General features: G+C 40.4%; 1 protein-coding gene across 5 annotated transcripts in view; it reads left to right on the top strand.

Annotated features, from left to right (window-relative positions):
- Positions 1–942: 942 nt before the first annotated feature.
- The window catches only part of CBS (cystathionine beta-synthase), a 41,256-nt gene continuing 15,092 nt past the window's right edge, over positions 943–27,106 (top strand). Inside the window, exons 1-11 of one of the 5 annotated variants that reach the window (XM_036745004.1) lie at positions 967–1,108; positions 11,856–11,910; positions 12,023–12,246; positions 13,941–14,047; positions 17,437–17,571; positions 18,748–18,827; positions 19,011–19,145; positions 20,443–20,512; positions 21,347–21,438; positions 22,962–23,087; positions 24,373–24,457. In XM_036745004.1, coding sequence (XP_036600899.1) covers positions 12,035–12,246; positions 13,941–14,047; positions 17,437–17,571; positions 18,748–18,827; positions 19,011–19,145; positions 20,443–20,512; positions 21,347–21,438; positions 22,962–23,087; positions 24,373–24,457 — 1,042 coding nt within the window. In that variant the 5' untranslated portion in view covers positions 967–1,108; positions 11,856–11,910; positions 12,023–12,034. Of the gene's footprint in view, positions 1,109–1,296; positions 1,315–11,855; positions 11,916–12,022; positions 12,247–13,940; positions 14,048–17,436; positions 17,572–18,747; positions 18,828–19,010; positions 19,146–20,442; positions 20,513–21,346; positions 21,439–22,961; positions 23,088–24,372; positions 24,458–27,106 lie in introns of those variants that run through there. The other 4 variants (XM_036745005.1, XM_036745006.1, XM_036745003.1 and 1 more) reach the window with 4 other exon arrangements.

Here is a 27,106-nt window from a genome sequence, read left to right as displayed (position 1 = left end):
TGATGTTTATTTTGTTGCCAAGGTCACTGAAGCTCAGCGCTAGTCATATTCAAAAAACAGTGAGAACCAAACCAGTTACCCAGAGAGCTTTATAGGATTTAGAGCTAAAAGGAACCTTTCATTCTACAAATTAGGAAAATGATTCCAGAAGAGGAGAAATGATTTGTCCAAAGTCACACAGGTAATTTGGACAAGCAGAGATTTGAAACGGATTCCTTTAACTTTAGATCTAGAATTCTTTCCACGACAACACCATGAACACCATGAGTTCTTACTTCTTGAAGTCCATTTTCCCTCCGCACACAAAGCCTAGGGAGGGTCACTTACTCCTGTTCTCCGCCTCTGTCCATTTCTATTCAACAGGGACTCAGCCTGTCATCATTCCCTACCACCATGGCTTTGTATCAGAGCCCTCCAGGTGTCTCTGCTTGGCAGCACCCTGATTTTACAAAGAATCAAAATGAGAAAGGAAATAATTCATCAGTAGTAGGAACTTTGGCTGCCTCCTCACAAAGGGTTGGAAGGGGGTATTTGGCTTTCTACTTGGGGTACTGCTACATCGAAAGCTAAAGTCACCCCTGAAGCCACTACCAACAGCTTAGTGAAGAAATTCATGCTTGTAAATTGCTTTATGCTTTCGGGTCTTCCCCAGCTCTGGTCAGTGAGAATGAAGGGGAAGGCAGGGGAGGGAACACCGCGGAACTGGCCAACTACCTCAGAAGAGTAGATGTTACCACTCTCAGGCCTCAGAAAATGAGGGGAACCGGGAAGGCGGCCACGCGCCAATTCGCAAATATTGCAGGAATTACGGAGCCCGAAATTTTGGGCGCAGGAAACCAGGTTACTCTCCAACCTGTGATTGGCTGTTCACGCCCCTCTACGCCCCCAGTTCCCAGCAAATCCGCTTTCTTTCATTATGCTACTGGAACAATTGGTCTTGGGAGGAGCTTGGACTCGATACCTCTTTATGCATCTGGCTGCTGAGGATCGGGATTGGAGCGGAAGCTGTAGGTGCCCCTCGTCCATTACTTACTCTCTTCTCCTTTTACAGGTGGTTTGCGGGGAACATTTCATCCCCACTGAGAATTTTGGCTGGACTTAAACTCAAGTAAGTGTAGCTGCTACTCTTTAGGTAGTTCTCACCTTCCCCTCCACTCTGATTCTGAGAGTGTCTGGGAACTTTCCAGCTCTGAGATGCTTGCAGGGGTGATTGAAAAGGTGGCCCCAGGCCAGTGGGTAGTCCGAGTGACTTAACATTCCCCGGTATTGCCTCATCTTAAAGTGGGTCGATGCAGCTTTTTGCCGAAGGTCCGTGTAAGTGTGGCACGCCTGAAAGGCGACCTGCGTCGTCCGCCACCTCCATACTCCCTTAAAATTAATTTTTGCTGCTTCGCCTTTTGTTTGATGTGGGTCTAGACAAGCAAGGATATTGGCAGTCTTTGGAAAACAATTGATTTTCAGTACTTCCCTCCCCAACCTACTGCCCTCCTCCCCTACCTCAAGTTCCAATTTCTTTCCCCTAATGACTATGAATTAGGATTCCGCGTGATTGCTAACCGCCTCTTTTGCATCCCCAGGATACTTACTGGGGGCACCCCACCTCTATCCCACCCACCTCCCAGATCTTCGGACTGTTGGCTAAGCCACATCCTCCCTCTTTCTGGGAGGACAAAATTAACTGTTTAGAAAGAGAATTGCTGATTTCACTTGGAATTCCCTAGAGAAACCCCAGGGGACTTTGGTAAAGCTATAGTTTGTCATTAGGTTATGGTTTGTATTTTTTTTCCTTGCCTAACTTGGTATCTAAGCCTGGGATGAGGTAATGAGCCTTTAAAGTTAGCTGGAGAAATTTTGGGAAGCTAACAACGCCGGCACTTTCTTTTTAAAGTTGTGATTGGTTTGAAGATGGGTGTTGGCATGAATCGCTTATTTTCTGGTGGTTTTGGCTGGCGAATGGGGCAAATATTTTACTTAAGACAGGGTGCACATGGTTGGAAGGGGGGGACATGTGAAAATTGTACTCAAACTAAACTAGAGTCCTAGATGCTGTGACGATCCTTCTTGGGCAAGTTCTGAGAAAGTAGATTGGTAGCACCCTGGCTGTGGGCAGAACTGAAGCCAAAGTTCCTGACGAGGTCAGAGATGGGAGAGCTGGTTCATCAAATGTGAAAGAATTCACTTAGATCTTCTCTGTAGCCATTGGGAGCTTTATTATTAAAGCAGCGGGCCTGAGATTTAGCAAGGAGCTAAACAAAGGCACTGATGCATAGGGAAGGAACCAGACTTACACAGACAAAAAGTTATACAGTCCGTAGGATGATTTTAGGGTTTCTTAAGGGGGTTGGAGATTTAGGGGTAGGCTAAGTCTTACAAGATAAGGACACTGGCGGAGGACGAAAAAATGACTAAATAAGGGACACCGGAAATTTTATGACCCAGGGTGTGGGGGAGTGGGGGAGATCACCTGGAATTCCATAGTCCAAGATAAGGGGGAAGTTATATGGTTTCTCGAGATTAGGGGAAGAGCCTCTAGGATGCCCTCAGACTCAGGAGGGGCCTCACTAGGTATGGTAAAAGCACCCTTAATATTATTTTTAACCTTTAGGGATCTACCTCCGTTGGCACTTGCTGAGAAACCCTTTTGCTTTGGCTTAAGAAAGGGACTGGTTGGGCTGGGAGGATGGAATTTCTTTCCTCCAGGGAAGTTAATGGCCACGTGGTGTCACATATTCTTTGTAATGCAGATGATCTTTTTAAAAGGTTTCCACCAACCCAAGATTTCTTTTTTCTGGCCACACAATTTTGTAGTTTTTGGACCCACTATTTGAGGATTTTGAAAGAAGAGACGAATGAAATATTATTATGTTTTTTGTTTATTGAAGTAAAAAGAAGGACTAGAAAGTTTGTTACTTGAAAGTCAGAAGTTAATGCCTGGGGACACGTGTTCTTCTGGAAGTGGCGAGAAAATGGTTTTGCTTGGCTTACTTTTTCTGAACTTACTTTTGTCCTTCACTTGTATTTTCAAATGTTTCATTGACTTTTTCCTTTCTTTATCTTTCCTTTCTTTTTTTTTTTTCCTCCTGCACTTTCTGTCCTTCCTTCAAATAAGTACAATCAAGCAAAACACATCCGTGCCTTTTGGAAAATGTACGTTCCTTTTTACGTTTACTCCATCACTTTGTGTCAAGTTATGGGAAGCTTAATTTATCTTGTGTCTTTTGGAGTCATGGTCATTGCATTGTTAGAATTTTTAAGTCTTTCAGAGTTATTTTCCTTACAGTGTTATAGTCTTTAAATTGTGCTCTTTCTGCTCATGTCTCTTTAAATCTATTCATGCAAGTTTTTCTGGGTTCTTCTGAATCCATCCCTTTGGTCATTTCTTGAGGCACAATAATATTCCATTGCTTTCCTGTGCTACAATTGTTCAGCTGTTCCCAGTTTATTGGCACCCATTTTGTTTCCAGATATTTGCTGTAATAAAATGTCCTGCTATAAATACATAAATATGTATCTATATATATGCGTATGTGTATATTTGCACATATGGGTCCTTTCAGGGTATGCACAATTTCGTGACTTTTGGGGTATAATTCCAAATTCTAGGATAGCTGAACCACTTCACAGTTCTACCAACAGTTTTCCTACACCCTATCCAGTAATCATTTTTCCTTTATGTCATCTTTGAAAATCTGATGGGTGTGAGGTAAGAACTTCAGTTGTTTTAAGTTGCTTTTCTATTACTGTTGGTGATTAGGAGCATTTTCCCATATGGTTGTTGATACTTATCTTTCTGTTCATATCCCTTGACTTTTTTAGCTATTGGCTTTTGTTCTCACATTTGTCAAATTCCTATATGTTTTGGATGTCACATCTTTATCAGAGAAGTTTGCTGCAAAGACTTTTCCCAGTTAACTCTCTCCCTTCTAAATTTAACTGCATTGAATCTGCGCAAAAAACTGCCCTTTTTATTTCTTGTGATCTTCTCCATCCCCAGCATGTCAAAAACTCTTTTCCTATCCATAGTTGTGGAAGGTACCTCTTTCCCTGCTTCTCTAATTTGTTTATGATATATTCTCTTGGAGCTTATGGTGACATATGGTGCAAGATACTGGTCCAAACCCAATTCTACTAGACTGCTTTACAATTTCCTTGAGCAGAAAGTCCTTACCCTTAGAAGTGGAGTCCTTAGGTTTATCAAACACTGTCCTATGTTTGCTTCTGACTCAGTTTCTATTTAGGGTAGTATTTAAAAGTGATGACATTAGGTGATGGTTTGGCTATCTCTATCATTTTCTATGTTCTCTCTTAGTCTTTCTCCAAACCTAGCAGGAAAATGGTATCTTCAGCTTCTCTTTTAAACTCTCATTTTTAATAGCCTCTCTCCAGGCTCACTTTTTAGAAAATTTTCTCTGTAATGTTTCTTCATAAAATAGCTGTTCACAATTCTCACCAGGTTGAACTTTCTCCTCACCTAATTTCTCACTGCTCCATAGTTTATCATAGATTCTTATAGATCAAATTTAAACTCACGCAACTCTTCTTGACTCCTTCTTAGGGAGAAGTACCTCATAGCAGGATAGTTACAATTAAACTCCTAGTTTGTTCTTAGATATAGATCCTTTAGTCTCTATAAGAGAGGCTTTTAAACATGGTTACACTTATTTTATAGATGTTGTTTTCCCTGTAAATTGTAAGCTTCTTGAAATCAGGGATTGTCTCATTTTTGCTTTCATACCCTTAATACCTAGTATGGTGCCGAATAACTTCTTGTCATTTGATTCTATAATAATAATAATATTTACTGATTATTAAACACCTTTTTAATCCCTCATAGGGCCTACCTAATACAGTGTTTTTGCACATAGTAACTGTTTAATTTGATGAAATAATAAATCATACTGCCTCCTGCGTGGCTGTTCTGTATAGTTTGGCTCTTGGGTTTAATTATTATCATCCTTACAAATCACTTGTGGCTCTTTTTGTATTTTCCCCCCAACATAACTATAAATATGTGGTTTTTTTCTATTGTTAGAAAAAAGAGGTCTTCTAGACTTATTCAGTTATCTCTTCAGTAATATTGCCTATCCTGTGAGTGTAAAATGCTTTGTAGCCTCTAAAGCCTTCCATAACTAAGTCCCTCTGTACTTATCCCAGTATTGGTTCCCACCAGTTCAGTCCTTTGCCAAGCCCTTCCAACCTATTTTATTGCCTATAGTTCCCCAATAGGGACTTTACCTGCCTTCCCATCTTCCCCCTTAACTCCCTCCATTATATTTACCCCTTTCTCTGCTGTTGAATTCTTAACCATCAGTCAGGGTTCATCTTAAATGCTACCTCCTTCATACAGCCTTTACTGTTCTCCTAGGATATGATCTCTCCATCCGTCAGTTGAGAAGCCTTAATTTAGCCCCTACAGTGTGAAAAGCATTGTGCCTGGTGCTATAGATACAAATAAAAACACATTTACAGATAAGTAAATACAGAAAATAATATGAAATAAGTATATAGTGATGATGAGGAGGCACCAACAACTGAGAGAATCAGGAAGGGCATCTTGAACTTGAAGTGAATCTTGAAAGAGGTGCAGGTTTCCGAGAGGTAGGAAAGTCAGAAGGCAGAGTGTTCTCATTTGGGGGTATGGGTCCAGCCTGTGCAAAGTCCCAGAGGAAAGAAATGGAATATTATATGCAGTGAACAAGGAAGCCAGTTTGTCTGAAGCCTAGAGTGGGAGTGGTGCCGAGGGTAATGTGCAGTCAGCTTAGAAGGAAACGCTGGAGCCGGATTACGAGGAGCTTTAAATACAAAGCAGAGGACTTTGTGTTTTGTCCTAAAAACAACGGGGAGCCAGTGACGCTTCTTTAGCTAGGGAGTGATTTGATCACACTTTGGGAATATGAATTTGGCAAATATGTGGAGAATGGATTTGAGAGTGAAGGGACTAGTGGCAGGGAGACCATCGAAAGGGCTCTTGTCAGGGGAGAGGTGATAAAAGCCTAGACTAGGGTGAACATGTTCTGGTTAGAGAAAGGGCAATGGATTTGGGAGATATTGAGGAGGTAAAATTATTAAGACTTGGCAAATGATTAGATATGGGAAGGGATGGCATGCAGAGTCAAGAATGATTCTGAAGTTGTGAACTCCAAGGGTGACTATAAGGATGGAGGGAACTAGATAGAAATGGGGGAAATTAGAAGGTGGGGTAGGTTTAGTGGGGCAGGAAAATGAATGACGTTTGGGACAAGTTATATTTGTCCTATGGGACATCCAGGTGGCAGTTGGAGAAAGATGAGGCCTAGATATGTAGATTTGGAAGTCATCTGGATATGGAAGAGAGGAGAATCCATAGAACCTGATGAGATCAACAAGAAAGTATAGAGAGAGAAGAGGAAAAGACCCCAAGAGAGTCCAGGGTCACTTGCATAAAGAGAGGTCAGCTGATGACACTGTAAAGGAGACTGAGCAGAATCCCTTCTATAGGTAGAAAAGAATCATGATAGAGCAGTGTTGCAAAAACCCCGGCATGAGAAAATATCCAGGAGGAAGAGCTGGTCAGCTAAATGACAAGGATTTACTATACTATTTACATAGTGCTACTCACCAGACCTTCATAAAGCACTACTCTGATGCTTTGTTTTGATATGGAGGTGATCTTGAGCTCTCAGAGGAGAAAGCATAAGCTCTGGCAGGTTCTACTGTGCTCCAAGTTTAGCTCTGCCATAGGCTATCTTCTGGGTCTCTTACTGATAATATTTTTTGGCCATGGCAACCCATGGAACAAATAAAAATACATACTGGTCCTTCATCTCCTGTAGACTTCTTCTGCTTTATCAGTGAACATGGCAGACTGATGAGAAGGAAAGCAGAAGGGGCTAAGAATCATACAAGTTTTAGACTGTTCATAAACCTGAATTTGATTATTGATACTCCAGAAGTGAGATCCTTGTTCAGTGAGGCAACAGGTAAACATATTGTTGAAGGAGCTGAATCATTCATTAGTAATCTTGACATTCTCCCTATAATTGAAACCAGAAAAAAGAAATTGCCCTTAAATGGGAAGATGGCTCATAGGTATTCCTTGGAAAGGCAAAGAAAGGAGCTGGTGGAGTGGGTCTTATACATCCAGAGGCAATAAGAAACGTTATTTCATGCGATATTTGATCATCATATGTGGCAGTACCAATAAACAAATATTTGCAACAACAGCAACTCAACGAAAAATACCATGAAAATAATTGTGGCTTATTCAACATCAGTTGGTGGGGATGAGGTAGAGAAATTCTACCAAGAACTTAATGAAAGCCTCCACATTTAAGCAACATACCGTCTGATACTTGGTCACTTCATTGCAGACATGGGAAAAGGTGAGAGGGAGAAAGATATTGGAAAGCAATATGGTTCAGAAAGAAAGAACGAGAGAAATCTGAGACGTAGATTCCAAAAACTTCACATCTTTAAATCATTATCTTTGAGAAAAGAGCTGGTTGTTGGATATATTGAGCACGAAGTAACACCACAATAAATGAAATAGATCCTATTTTAACAGACAGGAAAAGGCCTATCAGGGTGGTAGTTATCGGATCATTAAACTTATTCAAAGCTAAGATCAAAACTAGTGAGAAGAAAGAATAATAATGGGAAGAGATATGGCATACATTTGAAACATAATAAAAACAGGAAATGGGCTGAAAGAGCAAGATCACAGTAATTTTATACAGGAGTTTAACCACTATAAATTAAATGCCACAACGAGAATACCAAAAGAGCACAGAAAGTACTTTAATCAGCAGACTTTTGTCTTGCATGTGGAAAGGAATTTTGCCAAAGGCAACGCTCTGTTACTATATGAACTCATTTGTAAAATTTTATGAAGAAGGATGATGGACATTTATGAGCATCATGATCTCATAAAGGACAGAGAAGCAGGGAAGGGTAAAATAGGTTCAAAGAAAGCTTTGCAGGAGATTCAACCAAGTGAAGTCATCCCAAGGATATTTAAGGATGAAAATGGAGGGACAATAAAGAACAGTGTCAGAAACTCATAGAGATCCTAAAAATAAACTTTTCTTAGTCAAGAACAGGTGAAACCATATCACAGACGTGCATGTAGTAGATATAGAAAAGAAACTAAAGGGGCAGAGTTAGGTGGTGCAGTGAGTAGAGCACTGGCCCTGGAATCAGGAGGACCTGAGTTCAGATCCAGCTTCAGACACTTGACACTAACTGTGTGGCCTTGGGCAAGTCACTTAACCCCAATTGCCCTGCCTTCCTCCAAAAAAGAAAAACTCAAGTGAACAAAGATGGGAAAATCAGCTAAATTCAATTGATTGTATATATAGAGGAAATTGGAGGGGACAATTGTGAGAATATTGGAGGGCAAAAATATTATTTAAAAAAAAAACAACTTTGAAAGAACTCTGATCAAAACAATTATTAACATGTTTCCAGAGGATGTTGCCCACCTCCTAACAGAAATGATGGACTCAAAGTACAAAAAGAGACATTTTTGGGCATGGTCACTGTGTGCTTTGCTCTTCCCTGTGCATAATATTCTATCTTCCATCTCAATGCCTTTGCTCAAGCTTTCCCTCACACCTGGAGTGCATGTTCTCCTCATCTCCAGTTTTTAGAATCCTTAGCCTTCTTAAAACTCAACTCAAAAATGCAGCTGCCTATTTCAGGCTTTTCCTCCTGTGCTCTTTCCCCATTGTCTTTGTATTTACCACAAATATACTTTGTGTTTAACTCTTATGTGTCCATGTTATTCCCCTGAGAAGCTTCTTGAAGGCAGTGACTGTTCAGTCAGTCTTATTTTTGTATTCCTAACTCTTAGCACCATGCCTGGACGTATGCTTGTTTCTCGATTAATTAGTTAATATCTTAGCTTCTTCCCAAGGTAGCCCTTTACTTGTTGGTTAGGGAACCATAGACAAGTTACTTACCCTCTTAAAGCCTTAATAAAGTGGAGAATGGTATTTGTATTAGCTCTGTTTCAGTGTCATTGTGATGAAAGTGCTTTGCAAACCTTGAAGCACAATATAAAGTTTTAGTTATTATTAATACTTATTTCTCTGGCCATCCACAAAGTCCAGAAGAGAGAAGTGTCTTCCATGCCATCTGCCCCTTTTGTTGTATAGTATACCAATCTAATGGCATACTTTTTTTCTCTCTGCACCAAATTCATATGCCTTTCTATTAGTCTTTACCTGAGTCATAGTTTCATGAGCTAACTAGCTGTGTGACCTTGAATGAGTTATTTCCTCTTTCTTATGTGGCTAACAGTTACACAGGCCGGCATGTACTTGTGAGTATCTCAGGTGACATAAAGCAGACTGTCAGGGGGAACAAGATTAAAATGTAATTGAGAAATGTTTAACAAAATAAATAAAACATAATGCAGCACAGATTATGTTAATTTGAGGTTTTCTAAGTAAATATGTGGCCTTCAGGGATCTATTTCAATTTGAGTTTGATACCACTGAATAAGACACTGCACAGATGGCCCATTCTCTGCTTGTAAACCTTCAGAAAAAGCAGGTTGTGAATTAACTAGCAAGGGAGTATAGTGCATAGTCTGACCACCAGGTGGCATTACCTTCAGCCACCAGCTGAGTAGTATTTCAGTACAGGGTAGTCAGTGCCCATCTGCTCGACTTCCCAAAGGCTATGGTATCACCACTGCTCACTAGAGGACACATCTTCTTACAAGCTCTTAGACTTCTCCCCCTTCCCCTCCACGATTCAGAGGCCAGTGGAGCTGGCATTCTGGGACTGGCACTGACCCACTGTTTCAATACAGAGTTTGGAAAAAACAAAATGAAATATTGTTCTTGTAACCAGCAAGTATTGCTATTGAGGTCAAAGTTGCCCTGCTGTTACTTTATTCTTCTCCACCCCTCCCCTTCTTCTGGAAAGGTACAGAGCTAAATCTCCTGAGGCCATACCTCAAAGTCAAGTCAACAAAAATTTATTGAGCACCTACTATTCATCAGCACCAGAAATGCAAATACAAAGAAGTTTTCACTCTGATGGGGGAGAGACAGTACATAGAAGGGAGCTGGAAGGAGTGGAGGAGGCTCTTGCTTTGGGGCATGGTGGGGAAGTCAGGTGAGTCAGAAGTAGAGAGACTCAAGAGGAATGATGGGAGTGAGCATGGCTGGCCTAGGCAGTTCCTCAAAAATGGGAGGAACTTAGCAATTGGAGGAAGCAACCAAATGAGTGAGAGATCTTCCAGGGTAAGAAAGCCACAGGGAGGAAGTATCTTCTAGGGTAAAGGAGACTGTGGGGTAATGGCGGAGAAAGATGTCCAGAGAATCAGGAGTGGAACCCAGAAATCAATGAAGTGGTCAACGTAACTGGCCTAGGTGCTTCTTTAAAATAGAGATTCTCAGAGGAACTGAACAATCAAGGAATGAGCTCCTTCTGTGAAGCTGTTTTGGGATATAATCTTTTTGGTTACCACTCTCTTAAACACTTCTCCTGAGTGAGAGAAAGGGGAAAGTTGGAGAAAGAAAGAGGAGAAAAGAAAAAGAGCACAGAATGTGGCTGTAAAGAAATTACTTTGCTTGATAGTCTTCCCCAGTAAAACTTCCTCCTGGCCCATAAGTCTTGGGTAAGATCAAGGGAAGAGATTGTGTATTTGCTGTATGTGCTGCCAGAGAGGAAGGATCGATACCCCAGCCTGATGTCATCAGTCCTGAGCAGAAGCTCAGAGGCTTTTGGTAGTTTCTTCTCCACAACATTGTCATGCTGCATTCACCGCTGCAGTGCCTTGAACCCTTCTCCAGGGCCTCCTTTCCTGACCCTGCTGCTTTCTTTTTTTTTTTTTTTTAATTTTAATTTTTTATTTTTTGACCCTGCTGCTTTCTATCTAGCAGCATTGACAGTGACCCCAACCAACAGTTGCCACCACCACTGACAATGTGGAAATAGTGGAATGGCATAGCAGACTCCAAATCTCTTCAAGGGCAAAGGAAAAAGAAACTCTAGGAGTGTTTGTATACCTATATAGAACTTTCCTTTTCTCCTGTCTCATTTGTCTCTTTCCCCCTTAAAGCTTAATGGGAAGCATGGGGCGCAGAGGAGAACCACTAAAATAATAGCCAATATTTATATAACACTTTAAGGTTTACAATGCCATACATACATATATATCAAACACTTAAGTCAGTAAGATGAAGGGGATAGGGCTAGATGATAGATCTCTTAGGTCTTTTCTAGCTCTGACATTTTACAAATAAATATGGACCATCTAATAAGTGCTTCCAAAAGGTTAGTAAGGGGGAAATATTTTATTGTTGTGTACGTCCCTATGAAGTGTCTAATTTAGATCCAAATGTACCTAGCATCAGTTGTGCATTACTGCGCTTTAACTGGAAGGAATTGGTTGTTAAATGCTTTTCAGTCTTTTGAAGGAAAGGAACAGATGATCACCAACTTTTTAAAGAAAATATCTAGGCATATGCACCAAGGATGTCAAAGAAAAAAAGATTCCATTTATAGAGGCATAGCAGTATTTTTTGTGGTAGCAAAGAACTGGAAACAAAGTATGTGCCTGTTGATTGAGGAGTGGCTGAACAAATTTTGGAATATTAATACAATTGAATGTTGTGCCAGTAAAAAAATGAGGAATAAGAAAAATCAGAGAAGTATGAGAAGACGTGTATGAACTGAAGTAGAAATAATAAAACAACATGGGTAATGACAAGGATGTCAACAAAAAGAACAATATGACTGATCCCAGCTTTTAAATTATGACCAATCTTTGCTGGAGAAGAGATAAGGAGAGTTGGTAAAGAATATTTCATAAGTAGTTGCAATGTGATCAGTTTTGCTTAACTGTTTTTCTTTGTTTCAAGGGAAGGCTGGGGTTGTGAATGAAGAATATGGGAAGAAGTATATCCAGATCATAGTGTAATGTAAAAAAAACATGACATTAAAAAAAAACTTTAAAAAGGCAAATAATTTTTTAAATGTAGGGCTAATCTTAAATGGAATATTTTCTGCTTGTTCTTTTTGTCCTTAGCTTATTTATAGCATGCCTCGTGATCCTTCCCAGATCGAGAGGGAAACCAAGGTTTGCCCTCATCTCTCTAGCAGCAAGCTGGAGAATGTGAACCTAGAGACACCGGCTAACTGTGGGAACAAAGTTGAGAAGGAACGAAAGTGGATACGGCCTGACAACCCTAGCAAGTGTACTTGGGAGCCAGGCAAACCTGTCTCAGAATCTCCTCATCATCATGTCTCCTTGTAAGCATTTTCATTTTTGAAATTCTCCAAATTAACCCATGCCACTATTTTAATCCTTAGCAACAGCAGTTGAATTCTCTTTGGGCACCAGAGTGAGTCACTGGTGTGGTGACTCTTTGGGTAGAATTCTCTTTGGGCACCAATGTGAGTCAAGTCAACAAGCATCTATTGAGGCATGTATTATGTGCTGAGCTCTGTCCTAAATGTTGGGAATGCAAATACTAGCAAAAAAAAGAGCCCTTGAGGATCTTATATTCAAATGGGGAAAGACAACACATTAAAAAGAGGCTGAAAAGGAGGGTGGGAGAAGATAGAGAAAAGATAAATGTACAGGAGCACCTAGCCAGAAATGAACCAATTAACATAAAATAACTAGACAGAAGCAAAACCTGTCCACACCTCCAAACTTCACCCAAAAGACAGAAACTTCCCAAATGGCTGTTATTCAGTAAATGATATAAATTGACATGAACAAATTAAGAGGAAAAGAGGTAAGTATGTGGGTTTGGAGACAATGGGCTTTAAAAGATGGGATGTGTTTGGGAAAATGAGGCAGAGGAAGACATAATAATAGAACATTGAAAGACCTTGTTTTCTAGTTCCTGTTGATCACTTACTAGCCATGTGACCTTACACAAAGGATTCATTTTCCACATGAAGAATTCCCTCTATAATATTCCCAACAATATTGAGTTTTCTCTCGAAGGCAATACACCCACAGTTAGGGTGTAAAATGTTGTCTATGAATCAATAGAGACTGAGAAAGAGCAAACAGACCGGCAAGGGATGAGGAGAGAAGGTGGTGGTAGTCCATAGTAGCAAATTCTGCAGACATCTGCAGAGTTGGGTTAGAGACAATTGTTTGGGAGAATATTGAGAGATGAAAGGATTGAAGGTCCCAGGGAAGACCAAGAATAGGGCTAGAACGAAGTGATAGAAGTTAAGATCTGATAAAGGTATTTCAACCAATCAATAGGCATTAATTAAGTCTTTACTATGTGATAACCTCTGTGCTGCAACACATTGGAGATACAAACAACAGCAAAACAAAAAAAAAATTTTTGTTCTCAAAGAGCTCACATTTTAATGGGAGAGACGCTATCTGAATAACTAGGCATATGTAGAGTAGATGGATTTTTTATTGTTGTTGAAATCAAGGGTATGAATTTCCCTGTGTGTTGAAGCTGAGTAAAGGAGATTGGGAAGTTGGGATTTTTTTCCACACAGATGGAGAGTGAAGAAGAAAGGAGGAAATGGTTTCTTTAATTCGCTTATTTGTAAATTATAGATGAGTTGCTAATCTGCATTGGTAGAGTACATTTTCACACATGGAGGTCTTTATACACATGAAGTCATAGATCCAACAGCTTCTTCCTCCCCCAAGAAATGATCCCTAACAGTGAAATTACCAGGTTGGAGTATAAGCTTTTTTCTCCCTAGCTGTAGAGGGGATTTTGTTCAGGTCTGGGTTGGACTAGAATTCCCTTCCAACTCTGAAAAGCTGTGATTCTGATAGGCATATCTTAAAGCTGTTTTTATTTGCACTTTTAAAAATTGGTAGTGACTATAAATATATCTCTATCCATGTGATAATTTTACTGTCACCATAGGACAATAAAAATGTGTTTTCAGTTGCTGCTAAATCCAGTAGGTTCTTTTTTCTTCTGATTACATGTACAAATTGGTTTCTTCAGGTCAAAGACACCGAAAGTCATTCCTGATATTTTGAAGAAAATTGGGGATACCCCTATGGTCAGAATCAATAAGATCGGGAAGAATTTTGGACTGAAATGTGAACTTTGTGAGTATTTTAGCTTTTTAGAGAAGTTGAAAACTTATTAAGACCTAGGGCAGTTTTGGGGCAGCAAGGTGGTACCCAGGCCTGGAATCAGGAAGACGTATCTTCCTTAGTTCAAATCTGGCCTCAGACACTTACCAGCAGCATGACCCTGGGCAAGTCACTTAACCCTGTTTGCCTCAATTTCCTTATCTATTAAATGAACTGGAGAAGAAAATGGCAAACCACTCTAGTATCTTTGCCAAGAAAACCCAAATGAGATCATGAGGAGTGGGTCACAACTGAACAACAACGTGGTAGTTGGGGGTTACAGGAATATTGCACACAACCAATGTCTTTGTAATGATTTTAATATGTTCTAACTAAATCTTCATGCTATGGACAAAACCCTGCTGGTGCTGAAGTTAATACACATTGAATAAAATGAACATTTCCCTAGACAAAGTAGAACAGAAGAAGAGGGCTGCACGGGAAACCACAAATCTCTCTCTAGTATAGCCTGCTTCTCCTTTTAATTACATAACAATTTAAATATGTAACATTCAAAGCTGCCCTGCTTCAATGTTAAGTGCCTACTATGTGTCAGGCACTTTGTTATGTGCTGAGAGTACAAACAGAAAAATGAAATAGTCTCTGACTATAAGGAGCTTAAGTTCTGTTGGGGATAAACAATTTATTCAAAGAAAACTTAAAAAAAAATTCAAACTAGTTTTTGGAAGAGGCCATTAGCCCCTGAGTCATATCAGAATAGGCTTCTTCCAGGAAGTAGCACTTGATCTTTCTGTAAAGTGGAAGATTGTTGGGACAAAAATTCAGAGACGATGATAAAATGTATCCATGAGACAGCAAGAAAGCAGGTGTGGCTGGTCCATGATGTAAGTGAATCAATCAGTAAATATTTATTAAAGCCCTACTATGTGCTATGCTCTTTGCTAAATGCTAGGGATGCAAAAAGAGGCAAAGGGTGGTCTCTGCACTCCAAGAGCTCACAATCTAATGGGAGAAACAATATACGAATAAATATGTACAAATAAACTGTATACGGGATAAACAATAAATAACAAACAGAAGGCAATAGAATTAAGAGGGGCTTGGGAAAAGCCTCCTGTAGAAGGTGGAATTTTAGGTGGGTCTTAAAAGAAGCCAGGGAAGCCAAGAGGCAAAGTTGAGGGAGGGAGAACATCTCTGGCATGGGGGACAGACAGAGAAAACGCCCAGAGTCGAGAGATAGTGTCTGGTTCAAAGAACTACAAAGAGGCCAGTATCCCTGGATCCAAGGGTGTGTGGCAGGGAGTAAGATATAAAAAGACTGGGGAGGTTGGGGTTAGAGAACTAGGTTATGAAGGGCTTTGAATGCCAAAATAGAGGATTTATATTTAATCCTGGAGGTGATAGGGAGCCAATAGAATTTACTTAGTAAGGAGAATGATATGTCAGGCTTATGCTTTAGGAAAATCACTTTAGTGGTTGCATGGAGGAAGTATTGGAGTGACACACCAGCAGGCCATAGCAGTAGTCCAGGCATAAGGTGATGAGGGCCTGTATGAGGGTAGTGGCAGTATCAGAGGAGAGAAGGGCGATGTATTCGAGAGATGTTGCAAAGGTGAAGTCAACAGGCCTTGACAACAGTTTGGATGTGGGGGGAGGGGGAGAAAATAGTGAAAAGTTGAGGATGACATCTAAGTTATAAGCCTGGGAGACTGGCTGTATGGTAGTAGGGAAGTCTTAAAAGAGTTTAGGAGGAAAGATAATGAATTCAGTTTTGGACATGTTGAGTTTCAGATGTCTACTGGACATCCAGTTTGAATTGTCTGAAGGGCAGTTATAGATGCGAGGTTAGGGCAGGAAAGGTAGATTTGAGAATCATCAACATAGAGGTGATAATTAAATCTATGGCAGCTAGTGAGATCACCAACTGAAGTAGTGTAGCAGGAGAACAGAAGATGGCCCAGCACTGGTTAAGGGCATGCCGTGGATGAGGATACAGCAAAGGAGACAGAGGGAATGAACAGGTAGGTAAGAAGAGAACCAGGAGAGGATGATGTCCTGAAAATCTTGAGGGAAGAGAGTGTCAAGAAAAGGGGTGGGGGGTGGGGCGGTGATCAACAGATCAACAGTGTCACCGGCTGTAGAGAGGTCAAGAAGAATAAGGATTGAGAAAATGTTATTGATTTGGCAATTAAAAGATCATTGGTAACTTTTGAGAGGGCAGTTTTGGTGGAATGATGAGGTCAAAAGCCAAACTGTTTAAAAAGGACTTTAAATGTCAAAGGAGCTTGTATTTCATCCTGGAGGCAAGGTTCTCGAGCAGCGGAATGATATGCTCAGATCTATGCTATGTGAAGGATGAATTATAGAGAAGAGAGAGTAGAGGTGGGAAGATAAGTATAGGAAGCTATTGTAATAGTCCAGGCAAGAAATTAGAATGGTAGCTTTTGTGAGAGAAGGGGACAGATGGGAGAAACATTGTGGAAATAGAATTGACCTAACTTAGAAAATCTTTGGATGGGGAAGGAGGAACTGTTGAGAATGATTCTTAGTTTGAAGCTGGGTTACTGGAAGGATTGTGATGTTCTCAATAGAACTGGGGATGTTAGAAACAGGGGAGCATTTTAGAGAAGAGTTAATGAATTCTATTTTGGACACTTTAAGTTTGAGATACTTATGAGAAGTCCAGTTGGAGGTTCCACTAAGCAGTTGGTGATGCACGTCTGAATTTTAGGAGAGGGACTAGGGCTAGATATATAGAGCAGGAGTCATCTGCACAGAGATGAAAGAAGGAAGAGGTGGAATCATCTAGAGAAAGAAGAGACATGAGAAAGAAGACAGAGCCCTGGAGTATGTTAATAAATGAGAGTAGGACAAGGACAATGGCGACTTAGAGAGGCCAGACAAATAGGAGGAGAGCCAAGAGAGTGGTGTCATGAAAATCAGGGAGGTTGAAGTATTTAGGAGGAGAAGGCGGCCATAATGACCTTTTCCTCAGCCCTTTTTCTTGATCTCTCTAGCATTTGACACTACTGATCAGCCCCTTAATCTTTGGGTCCCGATACCCTTATGAGTATAGTGAAGGGATCAGTGATCTCTTCTGTGATAAATGTGTGATTGTGTTGGACAGAATGAAGCAGCTAAATCTTTATATTCTCATTAAGCACCATAATAATATTCAAATGATGGAAATGTCACCAGATGTAACTGAAGAAAATCTGAGTGTGTAAAATATTCCTGAAAGTGGATGCTTAGCAACAGTCTCCCAAAGTAGTTTGGGCCCTGTGGTTGTAGGCATTCAGAACTGAATTTGGCAGAATCCTAAAGAAAATTCTGAAGGAGATAGGCTGATCTCATCCAAATCAGAACCATGTAAACTGTAATCCTCTGTCGGCCTTCCCCAGTGGCAAAGTGTGAATTCTTCAATGCTGGAGGGAGCGTGAAGGATCGAATCAGCTTGAGAATGGTAGAAGATGCAGAAAGAGCAGGCATTCTGAAACCTGGAGATACAATCATTGAGCCAACTTCTGGAAATACTGGTCAGTTTTATCAGTACTAGACCCTTCCTTCTTTCCTAGTCCTCCCACCACCCCCACCCTTCTTAGACCCTTCCCTTGGAACAACAACAAAAAAAGCACAATTTAACAACAAATCCACACAATGGCAATTTTGGACAGTGTATGATTCATTCCATACATACCTGCCCAGTGAAACCATGCTTCACTATTAGTCTTTTGAAGTCATGATTGTTTTTGACCTTGACCAAAGTTCTGTTGTCTTTCAACATTGCTTGCTTTCTTTCACAAAAATGAAAAGTTGTGATTTTTTTTTTACTCTTCCTTGCCTTCAGTGTTTCAGCTACCAAGTCAGTGAGAAAGTACAAACAGCAAGTTTTGTGTACTTTCTCCCATCTTCACTGATAATTCAACTCTTCTGTTTCCCTCAAGGCTCAACTCAAGGTTTCCTAAGACTTCTTTCCTGGCAAAGCCAACCTTATTGTGATCTCTCTCTTATTTGGCATTTTCTTAGCTCATGTTCCTATCATTTGTATCACGTTATTATATATTTGACTATATGTTGCCTTGACCTTACTTCCTAATTCTATCCACCTACATCTTTAGCTCTTTGAGAGTCAGATTGTAGGGGGCAGCTAGGTGGTGCAGTGAATAGACCACCAGCCCTGGAGTCAGGAGGACCTGAGTTCAAATTTGGCTTCAGACACTTTACACACTTACTAGCAGTGTGACCTTGGGCAAGTCACTTAACCATAGTTGCCCTGCCTTCCCCCTTCAAAAAAAAAAAGAGAGAGAGTCAGATTACATCTTGTATTTCTGTACTTTGTATAGTGATTATGATATTAGGTGTGTAACAAATATTTGTCAAATTGGACTGAGGCCTTCTGTGCCCTCCACTTAATTGGTTTTCTAGTCTAGTCAGTTCATTAATATTTTTCATCTGAGTCATAGCCTCTTATTGGACTGGGACTAGGGGCTCAAATTATTTATATTTTGAAATTCCAAAAAATCTCTTTCCATTAAGGCATTTCCACTGTGTATTTTTTGGACTTATCCTTGAAAGGATTTTAAATTCTGCAGAGAGAGTATGTTCTTTTCAGTGGCTTATAGGGCTCCCAGTGCTGCGTCATTCCTAAAGGGTGGTTGCATAGTCTACTAGTCCCCTCTTTAAACTCCTTTTGTCGTGTGTTTACCTTATAGGAATTGGGCTGGCTCTGGCCGCAGCTGTGAAAGGGTATCGTTGCATCATTGTGATGCCAGAGAAAATGAGTATGGAAAAGGTAGGTTTGCCCAAATCTACTCAGACTGGTTGCTCAGGCAATAGTGAATAAATCATTGTTAAAGCTACATTTCCTAATTTTAAACAGTACTGATCCAAGCACTCCCAACACTCTTTCATATAGAATATATGTCTTCTTGACCGACCCAGACTACTCTCAATGTCAATGTACTCTTTGATTTAGGTGGATGTTCTGAGAGCACTGGGAGCCGAAATTGTGAGAACTCCGACAAATGCCAGGTTTGATTCCCCTGAATCTCATGTGGGGGTAGCGTGGCGACTGAAAAATGAGATTCCCAATTCTCACATTTTGGACCAGGTAAGGCCTGACCGTACACTTGGAGCTAATGACAGCTGTGGTAGTGGGCCTTGGTTTATGTGTCTGATTCTGAGATCACATTAATCCTTAGGGTTCTTGGTGAAAGGCATGGAAGGGAAGCATGAGTATCTCTCAGGTCTCTTAGACTTTTCTCCAGGAGTTGGTCTTCCAGTATTTGCAAGCACAGTATTACTCACAATAAATAACTGGCGACCGATTTCTGTCTTGACTCATATTTTTTCCAGTCCCATTGGGCCTGGGAGGGATGGTATAGTTTTTGTTTGTCTGCTTATCAAATTAAGTGTGTAACCAATACTTATCAAATTGGACTTAGGCCTTCTGTACTCTCCACTCAATCGGTTTTCTACTCTGGTCAGTTCATTAATGGTTTGTTTGGTTTTTTGGAGGGGGGAAGGCAGGGCAATTGGAGTTAAGTGACTTGCCCAAGGGCACACAGCTAGTAAGTGTGTCAAGTGTCTAGGGCCACATTTGAACTCGGGTCCTCCTGACTCCAGGGCTGGTGCTCCACTCACTGTGCCACCTAGCTGCCCCTCATTGATGTTTCAAATCTACATCTCAGCCTCTTATTCAACTGGAATTAGGGACTATGTCTGCTATATAAATCAAGTAAATATTAGTCTGTCAGTATTTTTACATTTAATTGTTGTTTGTTTAGACTGAAATGAATATTGTGTAAAGGCCATGGGATATTCTTCTTACATAAGCTCTTCACATTAAGCCATTCCATATTACTTGTTTTCAGCTTTGAGTTTGAGCCTAAGGAAATAGATTTTCAGGAAGTGCTTGACCTAATTGTCAGGTAGCTATGTTATAACAGAAGGATCCAGGCTCTGACACTTATTAACTGTGTAGTTGGGCAAGTCCCTTAATTTCTTTGGGCCTCCATCTTCATCTGTGAAATGGGAAGAGTAATACCTGTACTGCCTACCTCATAGTGTTATTGTCGGGAGCTTTAAAATACTTTAGAAATGTGAACTATTATACATCAACACCTGGGGAATTTAAGTGGTTCAAGGACATGAGGACGAATGTTTTCTAGAGATATTTATAATCCTAACTGTATTTATTTCTAACTCTGGGTGACCCTTGGGCAAATTGTTTAACCTTTCTAGACCTCAGTTTCATTATTGTAAGCTGAGAGGATTGGATTAGATGAAGAAATAAAGTCAACTTTTCCATTCTTTTAGGCAATGAGCATTTTGCAAGAGCACTTTAGTTATTTTCCTTCAACTTGCCTTACAATTCTGTTTCTCCATTCCTTCATGTTCCCACACAGTACCGAAATGCCAGTAATCCCCTCGCTCACTATGACAGCACTGCCGAGGAGATTTTGCAACAATGCGATGGTATGGACGTCCTTCCCTGGGATTTATGCCTGGTTGCTACTGATTTGCTGGGAGCCATTTATTCTTCCCCTGTTTCAATTTGCTAATTTGTAAACCATAAATAATAATTTTTTTCTATTGACCTCATAAGAGGTTAGGCCAATTTTGAAAAATTCATAAGCCTTCGTTGGGTATTTTCGTAGAAGCCAAGGCAAAGAATGTGATGGTGGGAGTATTTTTGTTTGTTTGATTTACTTGATAAAATCTCCCTTAGGGAGAAGGAATGTGTGCAGTACTTCTGAAGAGATTATAGTTTGCCAAGAGGGTAATGAGCTCTCCTGTCATTCCAGCTCTGGCACTGACATCAAGCAGCACTTAAACCCTGTTTTCTATCTTAGAGACAAGCAACATTAAGTTAATTGCCTCATTATTGGATTCTTTTTTGGTTTGCTTTGATTTGGCCCCAAAACTCTGAGTTTTGATCCAGGTACCCACATACCTGTTCTTGACCTCTGCTCAAACCTGTCTCCAAGAGTGGGAGTTCTTATGAAGCTAGTGAAGTAAGGGACAATGAAATCTGGCACAAATCATTATCCTTTTTAATAATTGAAGGAAAACCAACTGATTTTTTTCTAACCACTATTAAGAATTTCCTTTTGTAGGATTAGAAAGAATAAAGAACTCTTTTTGTCTGAGTTTCCTATATTTTTAATATGTCTTTTCTTTGGTTACTTGCCTCACTTTGGGTTTGGCAAGCTTTTTGAGTGAGTTATATTCCAATTAAGCAAAATTTGAACGAGGAGATGGTCTAAAGATTTTCTTACTGTGCTGTTCTAACTTCTTCCACAACCACAGGGAAATTGGATATGTTGGTAGCTTCTGCCGGCACAGGGGGCACAATTACAGGTATTGCCAGGAAGCTGAAGGAGAAATGCCCAGGATGCAAAGTAAGTACTATGGGAACCTAAACATTTCAATAACTATTCCTGAAGGATAGCATTAATATAAGCTTTGTATGGAAACTCCTTTCTGCTACGTAACTCTGAATTGTCTATGTCAGATATTATGACATTAGTTGTCAGTCTCTTCCCAAGAGGTTTAGATTTTATTTGCCTGATTGAAAGATATGTAGAGATATAGGTGGAAAAACTAAGAGTGAATCAATAGATTTGTCGTGGGACATCAAAATTTAGAAGACAACAATATATGTATTCCTTTAGCAGATTAAAAAAAAACTAAGTTTAACACCTTATTAGCAAGAGTAGTTAAAATAGTAAGCCATCAGATAACATGTCCCTATCACTTCCCCTCTATCTCCCAAGTGAGATTTCTCCCTACCCCCACCCCACCCACTCACATACACCCTGCCTGCCTGCTCAACAGAATTTAATTTTTCTTAAGAAGTTCATTGGAGAGGGGCAGCTAGGTGATGCAGTGAGTAGAGCCCCGACCCTGGAGTCTGGAGGACCTGAGTTCAAATCCAGCCTCAGACACTTGACATACTCACTAGCTGTGTGTCCTTGGACAAGTCACTTAACCCCAATTGTCCTGCCTTCTCCCCACCAAAAAATAAAAAATTTCATGGGAGGATATTTTTCACCTCAGGTTTGTGGTATTTTCCCTAGGCATCAGAATTGCTAGTTATGTCTCTGATAGATGGAGAGATTTCCAGGAAAATGGTAGAATGAGAGATCACAAGAGAAATCTGATACCGAATATCATCCTCAAATATAAAATAACATCAATGAGACCAAAGCAAAGCTGAGATTACCTCCCCCCCAAAAAAAACAAAAATAAAACATCCGTGTGGCCAATAAACTCTAAATAGATTTAAGAAATTAGCAAAGAAGGAACAGGATAAGGTAATCATGAAACTCAACAACTTTGAAATATCCATGGAAAAATAGAAATTAAACAATTGGGTCACTAAGAAATAGCATCATCTTGCTTCAGGATGGAGTGGCAAATACAACAAAACACATTTTAAAAACCACTTAAGTTAATATAAAAATAATCAGGCTACCTGGAAAATTGAAGAAACAATGTCTAACCCTATTTCAGAGTATCAGACAAGAAAATTTACTAGAAATATTTAAGATTTATAGATTAAGTGCTAACACAGGTGAGTATTAGATTCAATTCACTAATACATTGTCGAATTCCAGGTGTGCTGCTAAGATAGAGGGCTTTGGGGGGAGGGGGCGCGGGGATTTGTCTTTATTAGAGGAGGCTAAAACAGGACTTGGCAGTATGTCTGCACTTAATGTAAATGCTTAGCCTTCCTTAGTACGTTCGTGTGAGTATTGTGAATCTTAGACCATAAACTTCATTCCTGTGAAGTAACCTGACATCATACTCAAGTAGGCACGTATTAAGGCTTTTCATAGTGCTTCTGATGACTATTTTGTATATTTATACGGGAACTTAAAAAGACATCAATCTTGAAACTTATTTTGAAAAATCTCTTCAGATCATTGGTGTCGATCCAGAAGGATCTATCCTTGCTGAGCCAGAAGAACTGAACCAGACTGACAGAACAGCATATGAAGTGGAGGGCATTGGGTATGATTTCATCCCCACAGTACTAGACAGGAAGGTAAGCTGAATTGCAGGTTTGGTGAGATTTGATGGTGAGATCCATTTAGGGAGGTTAGGTAGATTCTCAGGAGTCTCTTGAAAAAGTCTTCAGCAATAACTGTTGTGAAAGAGCAGGAAGCCAAAAGTGTATGCAGAGGGATAGGGAAACCATAGGAGTATGAGAAGTCAGTATAAGCCACTCGTCTACCTTTCTCTGTCACTGTCTTCTCATTCCCATACTCTCTGTACCCTTCTGTGTCCTCTCCACCTATGTTCATAAGGGTTATGGATGTGTGGTGGGAGTCTTCAAGTGACAAGGTTTGGTTTTGGAGGGCAGATGTCAGTGTTTACCCTTCTCCCGTCATCTCCTAGGATTAGAGGAATTCATCCTCTAGAAATGTTTCCCTGGACACTAGTGTAGTGTTTACATCCTAGTCCCAGCTCTTGGCCTAAAGAATAAGTAAGAACTTAAAATGATCGATTGAATTAAGGTCCAGGACACCTGCTTTCTAGCCTGGACTTTGTTCCCTCATAAAGGACAGTTGTGCTATGATAAATAAATGGAAAGAAGGCATTGCACAGGTTTGGAGGATAGAGAATATGGACTTTCAAATGGCAGGAACTGAATTTTGGCAAGAGACAAGAACAGGGGCAGCTAGGTGGTGCAGTGAGTAGAGCACCAGCCCTGGAGTTAGGAGGACCTGATTTCAAATCCAGCCTCAGACACTTGACACTCTTACTAGCTGTGTGACCTTGGGCAAGTCACTTAACCCCAATTGCCCTGCCTTCTCCCCTCCCCCACCAAAAAAAGACAAGAACAAACTACTATGAGTGGGTCCAGTTGCTAGAAAAGGTATTATGACTCTAGTGAGGGAGCTTTTGGAGAGGGTAAAAACATCTGGTCTAGGCAGTACAGATGATTTCATGGAAAACATTTTGGACTTGAGGGACTAGACTAGGGTTACATCTGACAGTCTCCTTGTGATGAAAGGGCCACTAGGGTTGTTTTCAAACCCGAACCAGAGAACGGAGAAGGAACCAGCCCAATCAGAGGAAGTTAATGGCTAATGGCTAATTGGCAACTAACTATCCCACTGGAGTTCTAGCCAATTTCAGCCATCTAGCCGCATCTCTCTGTGAGAAAATGTATCTCAGTGAGGCAATGTATGTAAAATGTTCTGTGAAACTTTCAATGTGACATCACTGTTGCTGTCCCTGTGCCACTCCCACCCACCTAAAACACATAGAGTGCATAGCCACAAAACTGTAATACAGTACTTCATTTCTTTTTTACCTGGTTGTAGGTGGTGGATAAGTGGTACAAGAGCAATGATGAGGAGGCCTTTGCTTTTGCTCGAATGTTAATTGCCCAAGAAGGATTACTCTGTGGTAAGTCAGCAAATAAATCACTGAGCCCTACTTTGAGTTATGTGCTGTGTACAGGACAGAAAAGAAATAGGATTCTGGGGAAGGAATATTACTTTTATTTTTTTTTAATAGGCAAATGTTTCCAAAATTTGTTATAAAAGTTGTTTTGCTTCCTGCCTTGCATTTTTAAACATAAGCATTCTTTAATGAAAAAAAAAACCCAACTCTTAACTTTATGCTCTCTGAAGTAGGTATAGCTACATCTCATTTTACAGAGCAAAGAGTCTATTTTCATGGTGCGATGGCCAAGGAGATAATGGCCTTCTTATTGTCCACAGAGACACTGTGTTCACTTTGTGTTCGCTTCACAGATTGGGTAAGGTTAAAGGCAGTATGGTGTTCTGGGATCATAGGACTAGAAGGCAGATGAACTAGGCCAGGTAAAACCTAGGATCATTGGGCAAGATTTAACCTCATTTCCTTCATCGATAAAATCTGAGGGTTAGGTTAGATCTCTAAAGTTAAGAACAATGGTCTCTCCATTTTCATTTTAAAATTGTAGATAGAGAGCTGGACTAAGATTCATGAAGATCTGATTTTATATTCCACCTCTGACACTAGCTGTTTGACTTTGGACAAGTCACTTACTGTTTTTGACCCTCAGTATTCCCATCTGTATAATGAGGACAATACCTGTCTACACACTTATTTCACAGCAGTCTGAAGTAGTGCTGAGACAATGTATGTAAAGAATTTTTAAAAACTGTCATTCTGGGTCGTGTGAGCAACAAGATAGAGATTTTTTTTCTAATTCCCACAACCTCTCCAACCTCTCTAAAACAGAAATTATGTACCAAAGATGATAAAGCAACTCCAGCTGTCTCTGTGGTCTAGGACATCCAGAAACCAAAAGGAAATTAAAAAACAGAAAACCCATGAACTGACATTCACTGACCCTAAGCTCACATGGCACCCCTCCCTACTTATCACTCTACCAGCATTGAGGCTGCAATAGCAGACCCAAGGAGAGGATATATTGGCTAAGACTTGAAACAAAATTCAACCTCACACCCCGGTTCCTCCTCCCTCTATCCAGTGCCATGAAGACCCCAGCTCCAGGCTGGGGAAGTTTGCCCAGGCAGGGACAGATAGCAAGTGATGGGCAACAGCAGTTCAGGAGCAAAAGCTTGTTAGGGGCCACAACCCCATAGTACCAGGGCTGCAAGGCTCTGTGTGGCTAGTGCTGGAGTAGACAACCCTTTAGCACCAATGGGGCAAAGGACTGAGGAACAAAGGGAGCAGGACAAGAAGGGACGAGGATAGGACACAATATGTAGGTGGCTGTGGAGGTGTGTCTATGTGGCACTCCACTAAGCCTGAGGGGAAAGATAGAGTCCGTTCTGACCACCCAACAATCACTTTGGGCAGAGACCCATGCTGGTTAACCTTGAATTAATTGCCTAGCATCGGAGGAACCTGAGATGCTTTGCAATCCACCGCACCACCACCATCAGAGGGGACAAAGTAAGAAAGTAAATAGGGGGAAATGAGTGGGTAGGGAAAGACTAAAATTACCAAAAATCTCAGGAAGAAGAAAACTCAAAGACCTTGAACATAAACAGATAAATCAACAGGGAAAATATTAACAAAAGAAGGAAACATGGCCAACAGATCTAGTATATGAGTTCAGGCATCTATGAATAAATATTGCAAAACAAAGGAAAATGATCCAACCTTTGAGAAAGAGGACTCTGTGAAATGTGGGAATAATATGGAGCCATAACAGTATTCCTGAGTGGTTTAAAAGAGAAATGAGAATGAAACAAGAATTTATGGCCTACACAGCAAAAATAACCACCAGAATAGAAAAACTGAAATATGCCATGGCAAGTCTCACCTAAGAAACAAAAGAGGGAACAATAGAGTGAAGAATAATCTAGAAGGAAAAAAAAGGCAAAAAATAATATTTTAAAAATATGCTCACTGTGCAAACAAAACATACTGTTCTTGAAGGCAGGATGCCTAGAGACAATCTAAGGATCATAGTCTCCCAGAAGAACAGAAAAGGACAAAAAACATTAATGCACAGTGCAGGAAATAATAGAAGTGAACTGCCCAGCACTTCTGAACATAGATGTTCTTGACCCTTCCATGTTAGTTCATTAATTCTAATCTCATCCCATGCTGCTAACTCAAGCCTTGGTTGATTGACACCACCTCACTCAGTCTCCTTTCTCCTCTGATTGGAGAGCTGGAGAGTGGAATACCAAACTCTTCCCAGTGCCTTCCTTAATAGAAGACACTGAACTTTCAGCTCACTCCATTCTGCATCTGGTGCTCTGTTTGGTGTCAGCTCCATGCACCAGGATGCCCTCACACTAGGTACACCCTGGTCTCTCCTCATCTTTGCTTTCCGGTCTTCCCTCGTTAGATTGTAAGTTCCTTGAGGCCATGTACGGTCTTTAAAAAAAAAAATTAATTGTATCCCCAGCACTTAGCACAGTGTCTGGCACATAGTAGGTGCTTAATAAATGTTTGGGTTGGATTGGATTAGAAAATGAAATACCAATTCAAAGAATACACAGACCACCTCCAGAAAAAAAAAAAAACCTAAGGCTATAAACTCCAAGACACATAGTAGGTAAATTTAACAATTTGTTCAGAAACAAG

Source organism: Trichosurus vulpecula, chromosome 2 (assembly GCF_011100635.1).
Source record: "Trichosurus vulpecula isolate mTriVul1 chromosome 2, mTriVul1.pri, whole genome shotgun sequence".
Taxonomy (NCBI): Eukaryota; Metazoa; Chordata; class Mammalia; order Diprotodontia; family Phalangeridae; genus Trichosurus; species Trichosurus vulpecula.
The sequence above is the reverse complement of the archived record's forward strand: the minus strand, read 5'-3'. Positions and strand labels throughout refer to the sequence as shown.